The sequence below is a fragment of the Aspergillus melleus genome (genome assembly GCF_016097325.1).
Source record: "Aspergillus melleus strain CBS 546.65 chromosome Unknown contig3, whole genome shotgun sequence".
Lineage (NCBI taxonomy): Eukaryota > Fungi > Ascomycota > Eurotiomycetes > Eurotiales > Aspergillaceae > Aspergillus > Aspergillus melleus.
The window spans coordinates 451,931-466,668 of NW_025763372.1; the positions used below are offsets into that span (position 1 = coordinate 451,931).

General features: G+C 53.6%; 6 protein-coding genes across 6 annotated transcripts; 1 reads left to right on the forward strand and 5 right to left on the reverse strand.

The window, feature by feature from the left end:
- Positions 1-1,827: 1,827 nt before the first annotated feature.
- Positions 1,828-7,275, forward strand: csmB (putative chitin synthase; the record flags this gene model as incomplete). The annotated part of the gene is made up of 4 exons (XM_046086837.1): positions 1,828-2,126; positions 2,187-5,786; positions 5,837-7,122; positions 7,178-7,275. The coding sequence occupies 4 exons, from the start codon at positions 1,828-1,830 to the stop codon at positions 7,273-7,275; spliced, it is 5,283 nt and encodes a 1,760-aa protein (XP_045942803.1).
- Positions 7,276-7,740: 465 nt separating this feature from the next.
- LDX57_005159 (uncharacterized protein) lies at positions 7,741-8,358 on the reverse strand (the record flags this gene model as incomplete). Its single annotated transcript, XM_046086838.1, has 1 exon — positions 7,741-8,358. The coding sequence occupies one exon, from the start codon at positions 8,356-8,358 to the stop codon at positions 7,741-7,743; it is 618 nt and encodes a 205-aa protein (XP_045942804.1).
- Positions 8,359-8,842: 484 nt separating this feature from the next.
- Positions 8,843-10,715, reverse strand: LDX57_005160 (glycoside hydrolase family 43 protein; the record flags this gene model as incomplete). The annotated part of the gene is made up of 2 exons (XM_046086839.1): positions 8,843-9,018; positions 9,107-10,715. The coding sequence occupies 2 exons, from the start codon at positions 10,713-10,715 to the stop codon at positions 8,843-8,845; spliced, it is 1,785 nt and encodes a 594-aa protein (XP_045942805.1).
- A 435-nt stretch (positions 10,716-11,150) lies between these two features.
- On the reverse strand, positions 11,151-12,116 carry LDX57_005161 (fungal specific transcription factor domain-containing protein; the record flags this gene model as incomplete). Its single annotated transcript, XM_046086840.1, has 3 exons — positions 11,151-11,623; positions 11,680-11,818; positions 11,871-12,116. The coding sequence occupies 3 exons, from the start codon at positions 12,114-12,116 to the stop codon at positions 11,151-11,153; spliced, it is 858 nt and encodes a 285-aa protein (XP_045942806.1).
- Positions 12,117-12,795: 679 nt separating this feature from the next.
- On the reverse strand, positions 12,796-13,392 carry LDX57_005162 (Zn(II)2Cys6 transcription factor domain-containing protein; the record flags this gene model as incomplete). The annotated part of the gene is made up of 1 exon (XM_046086841.1): positions 12,796-13,392. One exon carries the CDS (start codon positions 13,390-13,392, stop codon positions 12,796-12,798), a length of 597 nt encoding a protein of 198 aa, XP_045942807.1.
- A 108-nt stretch (positions 13,393-13,500) lies between these two features.
- Positions 13,501-14,667, reverse strand: LDX57_005163 (putative DRAP deaminase). The gene has a single exon (XM_046086842.1). The coding sequence runs from the start codon at positions 14,500-14,502 to the stop codon at positions 13,852-13,854; it is 651 nt and encodes a 216-aa protein (XP_045942808.1). The 5' UTR covers positions 14,503-14,667; the 3' UTR covers positions 13,501-13,851.
- Positions 14,668-14,738: the final 71 nt, after the last annotated feature.

Sequence of the window (14,738 nt, forward strand, 5' to 3'; positions counted from 1 at the left end):
CGGAAATACCTGATTGAGCGAGAAGGAGCGATGGAGGGGATTGAGAGGACTCGAAGGGGGAGGAGAGAATCCGCGGCGGTGGATCGGATCATTCGATCTGTGACATTCAAACAGGAAAGGACTGAAACTAGGGACTTCTCCAAGTGGGGGTAGTCATCCGCTGGAAGGCGGTGGAAGAAAGTCCGAAATATTTGCAGTTTGCATTGAACTCAGCACGGAACAGAATCGCCCCTTAGGAGCGAACTGATTGCTTCCAGGATCTCGAATTAATTTACCCAGAACACTTCCAGTCTCTACAGTAACTGAGTAAGAATTGCGACCTTCACTAGGTAGATTTGAAATTTACACGGTCGCGGATCCAATGTCTCCTGTACGAGGGATGTTCTGCAGAGGACACATTCATGGAACACGGCCAGACCCTGCTAGGGGAAAGGCGAAGAATTAAAAATAACCACATCAAAGGGCCGGCCAACGCAGAAGGATGCATACATATTGCATTACTGGCCACTAACCATATGACAACTTCCATTCTTAGAGACTCCGGAAATAGAAAAGGCCTTAAGGAAGAACACCACCAACAGGAGAGGCTGTAAATTCTGACCTGGTGGCAAGTTATGGGGGGATGGAGTGTCTGAGACAAAAAGCCCAAAGTGTCCCGTTGACCATGAAGGTTACTTGTTTCTGTTAGACTGTTAGTGCGGGTGAGACAGAATGTGCCAATTATAGGGTCTGCCAGGGTCTAGGGCCACGGATCTGACCCTTTCCGTTGCCTTCATTGGCCGTGTCCAAAGGTTGATGTACGCCACCTGACAGGTTCGTAACAGCCACCCAAAAAAAGAAAGAGAAAAAGGCAAATAAACAAAAGACGACAAATTTACCTCGTATGCCGTTGTCGACAGGGGGAACAAGTCAGTCTCAATTAACTGAGTATTAATTCGGGACACCTAGACAATTTAGTATACTGAGTAGTACTATCGTAGTCTGGGAATCAAGCGACCGAATGTTCTTGCAAATTCACTAGTCCTGGCAGGCTAGTGGAGAGCTAAGGCAATGTAGGACGGAGCAAAGTTCTCACTATTCCCAATCGGTTCGGATTTCAATCAAAGTGAGTTAAACTTGTTCACTCCTGCCGAGGGACTGACTGTAATGGGTATGGTAATTTTCGTATGGGCATCTGTCCAGGCCGGTCCTAAACCCCAAACAGTTAAGCAACTGGGGATGGATGGACTGAATCGCTCGCGCTCGCCTCTTCTTTTCTCGACTATCATCCACCCGGCAATCGTCAGCCTGCCTCCGTTGTTTTGGTTTTTTCCTTTCGGGTGTCACCTTTGGAGCTGCGCTTTTTGCATCGTTTTTGTTTCTCATTCTTCCTCTGCACCCTCTTCTTTCGTTACTTGGGCTTAATTATTTGTTGATTCTCCCCTGTCGCTCGCTCTGGATTAATTCCCACCTTGTTGACAGCAATCATCTCGACCTCGCACTCGCTATTTTCGTCCACATTCCGGCCACTCGCTTCCTCCGTAGACCGACGAACGACATTCCAACCAGGCCCGTGAAGCCGACCGCTCTTCCATTCCACATCTCGAACCTCATCCCACTTTCCCCAACGAGAGAACCCTTCTAGATTTCACCTGGGTCAAAGAGAAACGAAACGATCGTTCGAATGCATCGATTCTTTTGACCGTCAAGTTTCCAGCGTAATCAACCCAAGGCGATGACCTTCTGCTCAGTTCTCACACTCCGTGTTTAGGTTACCATAATCACTCGCGGCGCGCATCTCGCCGTCACAATCGTTAGATCGCTGCGTTGCGTGACTCGAACCGCACCATGTCGAATCGCTTCTCAGTCTACTCCACCCAGTCGGCTGGGATGCCGGGCGCTCGTCCGACCCCTCAGTCCGGCGGTCAAATGTCAACGACAACCTTGTTAAATGCGTTGCACGCCTATTACAATTCGGGGCAACCGTATCAGCTCGACGCGGGCACCAGTTTGGCCGTCAATACTTGGGTTACTGCTACTCAACCCACTCCGGATGGTCACGAGGGTGGCATCATTGATCGGGAATTGCCTGTCCGAGCATGGGAACATGCGAGGAGAAGAGCAGAGGATGGCTGTATCGTCTTAAGGTTCGTCTCGCTCCAGGTTGCCCGACGTCGCTTCTCTGTCTACTAACCACTCACCTCCAGCTCGACCCATCAGTCAACCCCATCTCTTCTAGAGCCTTTCCTCACCGCATTGCCTCTTTCCACACCCAGTATCACTTTCACCGCACTCGCCGCGCTCCGACCTTTCTTCTCCGCCGTCACATCCTTCAATCCGTCCTACTCCCTCTACTCCGCCTTCTCCGCTTGCTACACCTTGACGCTGAAGGGCGATATCACGGGGCTTTCTCTGGCGCTCTCGACCTCGGGTATCAATGTGCAAAAGGGCTTCCTCGACATCCCCTCTGAGCCGGGGTATCGTGCATTCGATGTGTTTTATTATCTTCTAACCGCGGCCTCGACGCCAGCAGAGCGAGAGTTCCTGGATCTGAAGGAGCCCTCCGCGTATGCGTTGCTCAGTAAATCGGGCACGTACTCGCCTCCCTCGTATCTCCCCACCGCTGACGATGCCGCCTCCGCCGAGGATTTCCGCGCTGCGCTGAAGGCAATTGGTATCAAAGGAGCCGCTCAGCGAGGCCTGCTCTCGGTGCTTGCCGGTCTGCTGAAGTTGGGGAATGCGGCGGGCTTTTTGGTGGATCAGGAGGATCTCGAGGAAGCCTGCGAGGATGTCGGGGGCTTGCTGGGACTGGATCCGGAAGTCCTCCTGCAAAAATGCTCGACCGATGACCGGGGCTTTCTCATATCTGGCGTCTACGAAGCCTTGGTTGACTGGGTCATCGGCAAAGCCAACGAGGCGATTGCGAATGAGATCCAGTCGATTCATGAAAATGACCCCAGTAGCAGTGGCGCCTCGGGTCGGGGTGGCCACACTTCCGACGACGACACCGTAAGCATCACCGTTGTGGACATCCCCAGGCCTGCACTTGGTAAGGCTGTGGCAATGAGAGGCGTGTTCGATGATAACCTGGGTATCAACGCTGAAATGAAAGAGGATGGAGTTCAAACTCCATTCGTTGGACACGCTGTGTTGAATGAAACGACCGCTGCCGTGTCTCAGGTCGAAGCGGATCTAGGAATCACAATCGGAGCCGCGTGGCGCGAACGCGAGTACGAAATGGACAAGCGACAGGAGGTCTTGGAGAAGGTGAGTCTAGAGGTCGAGGCGGACGCTTTTCTCCGCCAGATCCTTCTACCCGTGGAATCCGAGGGCATCACTGTCGGCCAGAGGGGACGGTTCGACCTTGCGACCGTGCTGGGCAGCAGTCGCGTTTGGCATCACATCTCCATTCATCCAACCGATGACTTGCCCGAGGCTTTGGCCTCGCTCCCCTCTTCTGCGGCCTGGACTGCGGGCACGGTATCGCGTCAGATTCGCGAGTGGCGACTGAGCGAATGGGCCAACCGGCGTCTCAAGCAGCTTGATTTCACAGCCGATTTCGACGTGGACGAGTTTATTGGCAGATACGCCAGACTTGGTTGCGCCGAGGGAAAGGATGGCGTCGAGAACTGGCTCCTCGAGAGAGGCTGGACCAACGGGGACGCCGTCGTCGGCCACCAACGGATCTGGATGAGGGAGAACGCGTGGTGGGAAGCTGAAACTATGCTTGATATGAAACCGGACGAGTCGCCGGCAGTCAACCCGTTTATGTACGGCTCTGGCATGCTTGACGCTGGTGTTCCTTCGTATGCAAACACACCGATGGCCGAGTCCACCAGCCTACTCGGCAGCCGGGACAATCTGTTGCAGCGACAAAGCATGCTCGCTCCCAGTGTTGGCGGCGGCGCCAAATCGATTGCACCTAGCGCGGCGCAAACGCTTAACATGGGCGGTGACTACGGATTGGGCTCCAAAGGCGATGAAAAGAAATGGGACAACCCGTACTATAACGGCGAACTGGACCCCGAATTCGGCCAGCCACACCATATTGAGCATCAAGAGATGACGCTTGGTCGGCGTGTCTGGGTCGGATTTGTCTGGGCTATGACGTTCTGGATTCCGTCGTTTGTCCTCAGATACGTCGGCCGAATGAAGCGGCCTGATGTGCGCATGGCATGGCGAGAGAAATTGGTGCTCGTTTTCCTCATCCTCCTTTTTAACGCAGCTGTCTGCTTCTATATCATGGCGTTTGGTGATCTGCTTTGCCCGAATAAGGACAAGGCCTGGAACGAGAAAGAACTGGGCTATCATCAGGGCAGCAATGACTTTTACGTCAGTATTCACGGCAAGGTCTACGACATCAGCAAATTTGCGAAGACACAGCACAGTGATTCCAACATCGAAACTACCTCGTCGAACATGGAGCCTTTCATGGGACAGATCATGGACCCGTACTTTCCTCCTCCGCTGACGCGTTTCTGTGATCCATTCGTGACCGATCAGTCAATCAGCCTGCAATACAACAAGACCGACGCCGTCCAGTACGCTAACGCCAAGCACGACTGCGGCCCCCGCAATCAGCCGGACCCGGACACCAAATTGCACGACATCACTTGGTACGAGAAGAGGTTCTTGCCCAAGATCAAGGAATACTACAAGGGAGACCTGGTCTGGAAGAAGAGCACTGTCTCCAAACAAGCCGACTCCGATCAACGGTATTGGGTGATCAAGGACAAGAACATCTACGACCTGACGGATTACTTTTACACCCTGAAACGCATGAACAATGGCGACGATTACAGCTTCCTACCGAACAGCATCACGGAATTGTTCAAGAACAATCCCGGCGAAGATGTCACGGACAAATGGCCAACGTCGACTGAAGCGGATCAAGCTCAAAAGTGTCTTGACTATGTCTTCAAAAAGGGGATCACGGACTTCCGTGACGAGCCGAAGTGTACAGTCAATAACTGGATCCTGTTGTCGTTCACCTGTTTGATCTGCGCTGTCGTCCTGGTCAAATTCCTTGCTGCCCTTCAGCTTGGGACCAAACGTCGGCCCGCGCCGCAGGACAAGTTTGTCATCTGCCTTGTGCCTGCTTACACGGAAGGTGAGGATGCGCTGCGCCAGGGCCTTGACTCTTTGACGGCCCTCCAGTATGACAACAAGAGGAAGCTCATCTACGTGATCTGTGATGGTATGATTGTCGGTGGCGGTAACGACCGCCCCACGCCCAAGATCGTGCTGGATATTCTCGGAGTTGATCCCAAGATCGACCCTCCGGCCTTGCCTTTCAAGTCCATTGGACAGGGTAGTGACCAACTGAACTACGGCAAAGTCTACTCCGGCTTGTATGAGTACGAAGGAAACGTCGTGCCGTACATTGTTGTGGTCAAGGTTGGAAAGGAGTCCGAACAGAGCAAGTCCAAGCCCGGTAACCGGGGTAAGCGTGACTCTCAGATCCAGATCCTCAGCTTCCTCAATCGCGTGCACCACCGTGCTCCGATGTCGCCTCTCGAACTGGAGATTTTCCACCAGATTAACAACGTAATCGGTGTCGACCCCGAGCTGTATGAATACTGTCTCATGGTAGATGCGGATACCAGTGTTCGCGAAGATTCGCTCAACCGTTTAGTGGCTGCCTGCGCCAACGATGCCCGCATTGCTGGTATTTGCGGTGAGACCAGTCTTCAGAACGAGGGACGCAGCTGGTGGACGATGATTCAGGTTTACGAGTACTACATCTCTCACCACTTGGCCAAAGCATTCGAATCTCTTTTCGGCAGTGTGACCTGTCTTCCTGGATGGTGAGTTGATCGCCGGTATTTTCCCCTTGTTCAATTGCTGACCTGTTTAGTTTCTGCATGTACCGTCTTCGAACCGCGGACAAGGGTCGCCCTCTTATCGTTGCGGACAAACTGGTTCAAGAGTATGCCGATATCAACGTGGACACGCTGCATAAGAAGAACCTACTCTCGCTGGGAGAGGATCGTTATCTAACCACGTTGATGACGAAGCACTTCCCGACCATGTCTTATAAGTTTATCCCGGATGCCTATGCAAGTACTGCGGCGCCAGAGGAATGGAGCGTCTTGCTCTCGCAGCGACGTCGTTGGATCAACTCGACGGTGCACAACCTGGTGGAATTGGCCGCCCTGAAAGATCTCTGCGGTTTCTGCTGTTTCAGTATGCGTTTCGTCGTGCTGGTCGACCTGATCGGAACCGTGATTCTTCCGGCGACGTGCGTCTACCTGGGATACCTGATCTACCGCGTGGCCAGGGGTGGCCCGTTGCCAGTGATTTCCATCGCTATTCTGGCCGGTGTGTATGGTCTTCAGGCTATCATTTTCATTTTGAAGCGACAGTGGCAGCACATCGGATGGATGATCATCTACATCTGTGCCTATCCAGTTTACAGTTTCATCCTGCCCCTGTACTCGTTCTGGAAGCAGGACGACTTCAGTTGGGGAAGCACGCGTGTGGTCATCGGAGAGAAGGGATCCAAGCGGGTTGTCGCCGTGGAGGACGAGCCGTTTGACCCGCGCAGCATTCCACTGCAGCGCTGGGACGACTACGCTCTTGCGAACAACCTCCCGGGCCGCCGTGGAGATTACGGCATGAGCCAGGAGAAGGTGTACAACGGGGTGTACCGAGATGACATGGCCATGGAGATGGATGACATGCATTCCCAGTACTCGTCCGTCAAGCCGGCTTCTACGATCCTGACGGGATTCCACGGACAGGGCCGTAGCGGTAACCCCTACATGCCGCCGCAGTCGCCGGCTCCGTTCGGCGGCAACATGCCCGGCAACCGCAGCTCGCACATGTCCAGCTTCAGCCGATACACCGACATGCCACTTCAGGGTCACCATACGCCCCGACAATCGATGGGCAATCTCAGTCAGTTCAACGATGGTGGCATGAGCACGAACCGACATAGCGTTGGGCTGATGCAGAGCACGGACAATCTGTTGGGTGCTCGACCGCACTCGCGCAGCCCGGTGGGCGGCGGGTTCCAGTCGAGACCGCAGAGCGCATTTGACTTCCGAGGCAGCACGGGCGGGCCTGACGAGATGGCGATCACAGATGCCATCCGGGGAACATTGGCGGAGGTGGATTTGGACACGGTAACGAAGAAGCAAGGTGAGCCAAGCCATACTCTGTGTTATGAGAAGACATGCTAATAATTCCCTCGCAGTTCGTGCACTGGTTGAGCAGCGACTTCAGACGACGTTGACTGGCGACAAGCGGGCGTTCCTGGATCGCCAGATTGATCAAGAGCTGGCCAGTATGTAGAAAGTGTATTTTTTTTTTCCATCTTTCGTGTTATTTTTCAGTGATTTCAGTGATTTTGCGTGCACAGCGAACTATTTAATACATATCATTGCCCCGAATGTTGCAATAAGCTTGGCTGGGGCATCAAGGCGTTTGCGGGATGAGCAGCATATAGCGATTACGAAGTGTAATACAGTTGTTGATTAGAAATGGACATAGTACTTGAGCCTGAATTTGAGGAGCGAAGGCCAACGTTGGCCAATTCTCCCGACTATGGAATATACAGTTCTTCATGGGGAACATGACTATCAAGAGAGACAGAGAGGCCCAAATTGTAGGACATGACAGAAGATGCTGTCTAGACCCTAGACAGACTTGAGCTCGACATACCACAAGAGACCAGATCCATTCCTTTGAACAAAAAGCATACACTGATCAATCACGGAGGTATAACAGCACCCAAAACAAGAGAAGAACCACATTAAATCACCACCAAAACCACCCTTTCCCCTTCCCTTTCCCCTTATCCTTCCCATCTCCATCTTCACCTCCTTCCTGTTCCCTGAGATGCCCATTCCCAACAACCCCTCCATTCCCCTCCCCATCTCCCCGCCCCTCCCTCTCTTCCTCAACTCTCTCCTCTTTCTCCTCCGCCAACCGCACCGCCTCCTCCACAACTAATAAATCCCTCTCAATCAACTCTGCCCAATTCTGCACATCCCCGATCTCCTTCAACCCCTCCCGCGCCTGATCCGCGACTTTCGCCCACTGATCATTCTGTTTCCGCAACCCCTCTGTCGCGGCCTGCAGCTCGTTTTCCTGTTTCGAGAGGGCCTGGGCGTTGGTGTGTAACACGCGTGCGCGGTCGCGGATCTGGGTCTCGTGGTTTTGGCCTACGGAGTGGAGGGTGGCCAGGAAGGCGGTTTTGGCTTCGTGGGACTCTTTTTCGCTTTGGATGTTGGTTTCGGGGGTTGGGTTGGTGGTGTTGGGAGGGGGTTCTGGAGTGGAGGAGTGTTGTTGTTGGAGTTGTTGGTTGATGGAAGTGGAGGGGGAGGTGGGTGGATTGTTGGTGTTGGGTGGTGGAGTTGATGGGATGGAGGACATGATGGTGATGGTGATGTTGATATTGATATTTGGTAGTCAAGTAATGATAGTAAATAGATGGATATTGTGATGAAGATGAGATAGATAGAATGGGATGTAGGGTGGATAGGACTCAATCAGATGACCCCACCACGCTAACTAATGCATCTCATCGTCTTCTACATCTGTACGACTTTTCAACCGGCTCTGAGATGTGCATTTGCGAACGGTTCTAGTAAAAGTCATCACACGCAGTTCTCATACACAGGGTTCAACCTGCATTCTTTCTATCACATGAGACGACGTATCATTTACATAAAGTAGACCCAGACAACACCTATATTAATGTTGTCTTTGGAGGAATTGACAATAGTATTTATCACACATCAGATCAGAGATCCAGTGCACTGTGTATATTCAGCTTTATATAGACAGCTCCATCCTCCATATCTACTAAAACAATCTATTCTCCAGTTCATGAATTGGCATTTACTAGCGACTTTTCTTAAACTGCAACACCTCCCTCTCTCGCCATACGTCGACCATCATACCAATCCCGTGAAGGCACAATAACATCATGGTCAATCTTCTGTCCCTCTCCCTTATACCTCCATTTACTGAAATACGCGTCTGTCGACCCTTTCCCTCCGTTACTTGTGGCATACGCGCCGACCAGAGTACCTGTTACCGTCAGTAATATTCCCTTTTCAACAAAGAAGACAACGAAGGACGGCTAAAAAAGACAATGAGGAAGAAAAGAAAAACTCACCAGTAAACCTCCCCGTATCCCCACTCACCACCAACGAATCCACCTCACCTATAACCTCCTTCTTGCCTGCCGACCCAGCCGGCGCCGCAGAGAAGATATACCGCAAATCACTCACAGCCTGGATCTCCAACCGAATCCGTCCACCCTTCCAGTCCCCAGGAACAGGCACGATCTCCGTTGACAAGGGGCCGTCGAAGTTCCCGCGGCCAGTGGGCCTAAATCGAAACGCTAACGAGTCCTTTCCCTCGTCGGTCTTGAGAAGCACGATCCCAAGATCGACATGTTGATGCTGTGTCAGGAAGAGCGTCACGCCTGCTTCTTCGTCTCTCGCGCGCGGCGAGAACGAGACGTCGACGCCATACGAGAAGAGGGTATCTGTCTGACGACGCAAGATGAGACTCGTGCCGTCGGAGGGCTGGAAGCCCGCGTCGCCGGTGATGTTATGGAAGGACGGCTTAACGCGCAGAGAGTTATGATGACCATGCGGCGAGACGGTGAAGACGTCGTCCTTGGGGAACCGCCAGTAAAGGAAATGCGGCGGGAGAGATGACCCAGGCACGAAATCGACCTTATCGGGGTCTCCTGCGAACGCTCCTCCCCCTGCTATCCCTTTTCCCTGGAGACTGGCGCGGTCTGAACGAGGTAATGGGCCTCGCATCTGCCCCCTCACCGGCCGAATAACAGGCCACTGGCCCTTCTCCCACGTCGCGGGGACCAGCACCGTCTCGCGGCCCATGGGATAATTCACCCACTCTGGTCCGGACCGCGTGCTCAGCGCCACAGCCCACCAGTTCCCGTGGCCGTCTTGGAAGAGGTCCGCGTGTCCGACGGTCTGGAAGTACTCGGTGGTGTTCTTGTTCGAGAGCAGCGGGTTGGCCGGACAGGGCTCCCAGGGCCCCGTGCGGTGCTTCGAGCGCGCCATGGTCTCCCTGTGGCCGAGCTCGGTGCCGCCCTCGGCGATCATCAGATAGTAATATCCGTCTTTGCGGTACAGATGCGGACCTTCGGGGTAGACGCCGCCGGTGCCGTTCCAGAGGTAGGAGATGGGCCCGGTGGCCCCCGTCTCGAGGTCAAGACTGTACGACTGGATACGATTGTTATCAGCAGAGGTGACGTACACGGTCCCGTCGTCATCCCAGAAGATATCCGGGTCGATGCCTCGAACGGCGAACTCGAGGGGTTCGGACCATGCATCGTCGCGGAAGGGGTCCTTAGTCGAAAAAACGAGGCCTTTAACCTGCGGTCCGAGGAACGAGACAATGAGGTAGAATTTCCCGTCGTGGTAGCGCAGCGTCGGCGCGTAGATCCCGCCCTGCTGGTCGGTGGTTTCCGCGAGGCTGGGGATCTGACTGGCGCGGTTGAACACGTTGCTGACGTGTTTCCAGTTCTGGAGGTCTTTGGACGCGTAGATGGGGAGACCGGGGAAGGCGATGAAGGTGGAGGTCACGCAGAAGGTGGTGTCGTGGTCGGCGACGTAGATGCACGACGGGTCGGAGTGCCAGCCACCAAGGATCGGGTTGGTGTAGGGGGTGTCTTTGAGCGGACGAGCCAGGCTAGAGGCTGCCATTGCCATGACGGTAATGGCGAGGGATTTTAGAGGCTGCCACATGAAGACTACAGATGTCTGCGGTGGACGTCGAACGGACTCATGATTAGGGCGTGTTGGATCTGGCGCGGGGGAGTTTTTATATCTCTGCCTTGGATATTAATTGCGGGGGATGGGACCACTTGTTGCTTGTCAAGAGCTGTGACGATGGGAATATGGGGATCTGCAGGGGTGATTCAGGCTAAATGAGGTCGTCAGGGCTAATTGACTCGGTCGATCCTCTTTGAATGCGGGGAATCCGGAGCATTGGCCGGTTCGAAGAATAGAACTGGGAGATCATGGTGGAAATCGGAATGTGGAGGAACATTTGTTATTCTGAAGAGAGTCCTAAGGGAGCTATCCTGTTTATATCATCAAAACCTTGTACAAGAGAGACTAGAAAGTGTACGTACATACATCATTTCATCTCATACATCATCCCATTAAACCCAAAGCACATTACGTGAATAATCCCTGATTCACCCCCTCGTACGAGATATTATCAATATCCATCCACCCAAGTCCATACCACGAGCCCACATCCCACTGATTATCAAACGAGAGATCCGGATTCGAGAAGGGCAGAATATCCGGCAGTAGATCCGCAGGAAGCCCACTCCCACTCATCCCCAACCCCGACAGATCCACGGGCGCCGGACCCTCAACATCTTCCAAAGCATGCGGCTCGTCAGGCTGTTCTTTCGGAACGCCACGCACCTCAGACGCATTATTCAGGATCTTGGAGACCGACTCCCCGCACTGGCTGATGCAGATGCTGGCGAGATCCCAGCCGTCACGTTCGGCGGCCTCGTGGAGTTTCGTCCAGAGGCGGGAAAGGTTGGTTTTACAGGAGTTGATGATGGCTTTGTCGGTGGATTCGACGGTGCAGCGCAGGAGGATGATGACGGTTAAGATGAGATGGTGAGCGGTGTCTAAGGATGGTTAGGTTTGTGGGTATGTGTCAGAAATGTGGGCTTTTTGTGCATACAGGGCAGCCAGAATTCTTGTAGTTGGGCTTTCGTCAACGAGCACACGTATTTGACGATGTCGTGCGCTGACCGACGCAGCTGGGACAGGTGGTAGCGTGTGCTTTCTGAGCGGTCGATATCGGAAGAAAGCGTTGCTGCCTTTTATATATCTTAGCTTGGACTTCAGGATACAAGAGCTTAGAATGCTTACATGTAAAGCGATGCGATTCAACAAAAGTCGAACGGAAAGATACCCTAGCCGTAGACTACTCGAACCCGACGCTCTTGAATGATCGTCGCTTTTAGGTTGAAGATAGCTGGGCAAACTATCCTCCCACTCGCAAAGCTCGAGTTCCAGTCGACGGATCTGTTTCCAGATCTGTTTCTGGTCTACGTCCAGATGATATGCGAGCGGAAGGACTTCGCCGAGGATGTTGGTAAGGGTGCAGAGATGCATGAAACATTCAGCAGCTCTGGCGTGCTTCTCAGATTGGTCTGCATCGGAGAGGATATCTAGAGGGAGAGGGACGGGCACGTCGTGTTGACCCTTGGTGATTATGGGCGGTATGCCATGAGCAAAGCTGGACCTGGGATAGGTTAAGCAACGATACACATGAACGGGGAAGAATCGCTAACCAGCGATCGTGGATTAGAACGGCCCACCATAGCCGAATGCGCAATGCCTTTTCACTAGCAGGTCTCTTCCATTTTGTCGGATCGCGATTCAACCCTAATGTCTGAGCCAGCGTCACGGCTTTGCCGTTATTGATGGTATTTCCAAGTACGGAATAGACAGGTCGACCCATCATGTCCAGCACAACGGCAAAGACGGTGGACAGACCAGGCGCTAGGAAATCCTGCTGCAAGGCTTCCACAGCCAGATTCCAGACAAACTGCGAGTCCGGCTTCGGGAACTGTCTGAGCGTAGGCGAATGTCGCCATAGGATAAGCGACAGAGCAAAGAATTCACAAGTGAGCGCCGGGGAGAGCTTGTCGCCGTTTCTATACAACTCCAAGAAAGATTGGCGGTCAAGCATAGGAAATGCAGGGTGAATTTCATCAAAGTACCTGTTCCCTGCCCTTAGTTGGTCTGAATGCAGCCACCATATTCCAAACAGTGCTATCCCTAGAATGACTTACAGCCTGACCAACTCATCCGCATACGGCTTGAGAATCTGCCGTAAGATCTCCTTCTGCTGCTTGCCCGGGTTCTCCGACATGGCAAGGCCCTCTCTCCGTCGGGGAACTCTCAAATATACCATTGGATTGGCCCCCGCATGAGAGAGGCTTCCGTCGACGGAAACGGGCATGGAACTACTAGCTTTCGAAGACATATAACGCTCCAGAATCTGAATATCCTCGGAGATGACCGGACTCGCAACCATCGACAGCTCAATCTTAGAGCGGTCCTGGGTCGGCGAGCCGTGATAATCGGTCCCGATCCTCTCATCCTGTCCGACGTCTGGGTCGGCCTGCGAGGGTGTCGCATGGACCGTCACATTAACATTAGATGGAGTCTGCTTGGGCAAAACACGTCGCTGTTCACGTCTAGACGAGCGACGTACCCCGGCCTGGGCTTTGGGACTGGCTGAGATGAGACAGGGCACTTCCTGTAGGTGGCACAGCACGCAAGGCCGATCTGGAGACCCGCCGGTGCATCGCCGCTTGAATCGGCGGCATCGATCGCAGGCGGGCACCTTGTGGGAGCGATAGGGGCGGCGCTGGTCTGGCATTAAGGGCGAGCGAGGGTATGCTAGGTTGCATCGATTATGCCATGTTTACTGACATGCAGGCGGCTAGCTGTTGCTGGGCTTCCAGAGGTATATGAATGTCTTTTCCGCCGGGCGTCTTTGTCCGCCGGAAAACACGACTGTGGGGTATCTTATCGTAGATAAGAGATAAGATGGTCTTATCGCTTATCAACATCTTTTCACTCTTCAGTCCATTAATCCAGCAGGTCATCTTTTTACACCTTTGTCTATACTATATACAAGACACTGGATGGCGAGCGTGGATATGTCATGCTCAGTGCAACCTTGGATGGATTCAGCGCCAGCTTTCTAGCACTTTACGCGGGTCCAAGGGAACACAATCGATGCGTCTCGCTCATCCCACCATCGGCATTTGACGCCACATACTCCGTACATCGGTGGTGTTACAGTTGCACTTGTGTCCGACTCTTCATCCGCAGCCTACAGCATTCGCTTCTTCGGATTCCGCGGCATCTGCCTCTGTCTTTCCCGCTCATCGTCACTGACGTCATCCAGTCTTGTCTCAGCCTGATCCAGCGCTGACCTGATCTCCTCGTCGCGATTCTCATGTCCTGCCACCGCCACCTCGAGAATCCTCCGCTCGAACCCCTGGACGACATGCCATTCGATCCCCGCCTCCGTCAAGCGCTGGCACCCTTCCGATTGCCCAACAAATGTCCCGGGCTCCTTCACGCCAAAGTAAACCTTCTGGATGCCATTGCGCCCGCCTTCCTTCGTCTGGATGATCCGTTGTACGCAGGGCGCATTGCCCGACAGTCGTTTGGCGCACGGCTCCATGGTCACATACATGACGAGTTTCCGGCCCGGTTCTGAAGGCAAGACCTCGTGCACGCGGTCATCTGGGACCGAATGGACGGCCGCGTAATTCGACAGGCAGCATTGTTCTGCGTGTGTGTTGCCTGCCAGTTCCATGGTGTAACCCGTCGATAGGATGCGGTCGTCTTCCGCCCACAGATCGCCGTCTTTGCGGGAGACGAGCACGGCGCCGACTCGGAAGTTGGTTGGTCGCGGAGGAGACGTTTCGGCGAGGCCGATGCATTGTTGCATGTAATTTCTGTGAAGAGAGCTCATGGTGGGCGGTAATAGTCGGGACAGGAAGATAAATCAGTCAACAGGAAGAATGAGAAGTGAAGAGGGACAGATTGAGAAGAAGCGATGACCTCAGTTGGGCGGAGGGGAGACGGGCTAAACCCGATCGGGCAGTTCAAGTGATTTCGCGTCGCGTCTTCTCTTCGCCGGTCGTTCAACTCGCCTTCACCTTCCAACCTTCTCGACACCCTCCCGGAGAAAGAGGCAGAAAAATACAA

Coding starts and splice junctions, on each gene's coding strand:
- LDX57_005163 (XM_046086842.1), bottom strand. CDS start 14,502: ATGAGCTCTCTTCACAGAAATTACATGCAACAATGCATCGGCCTCGCC.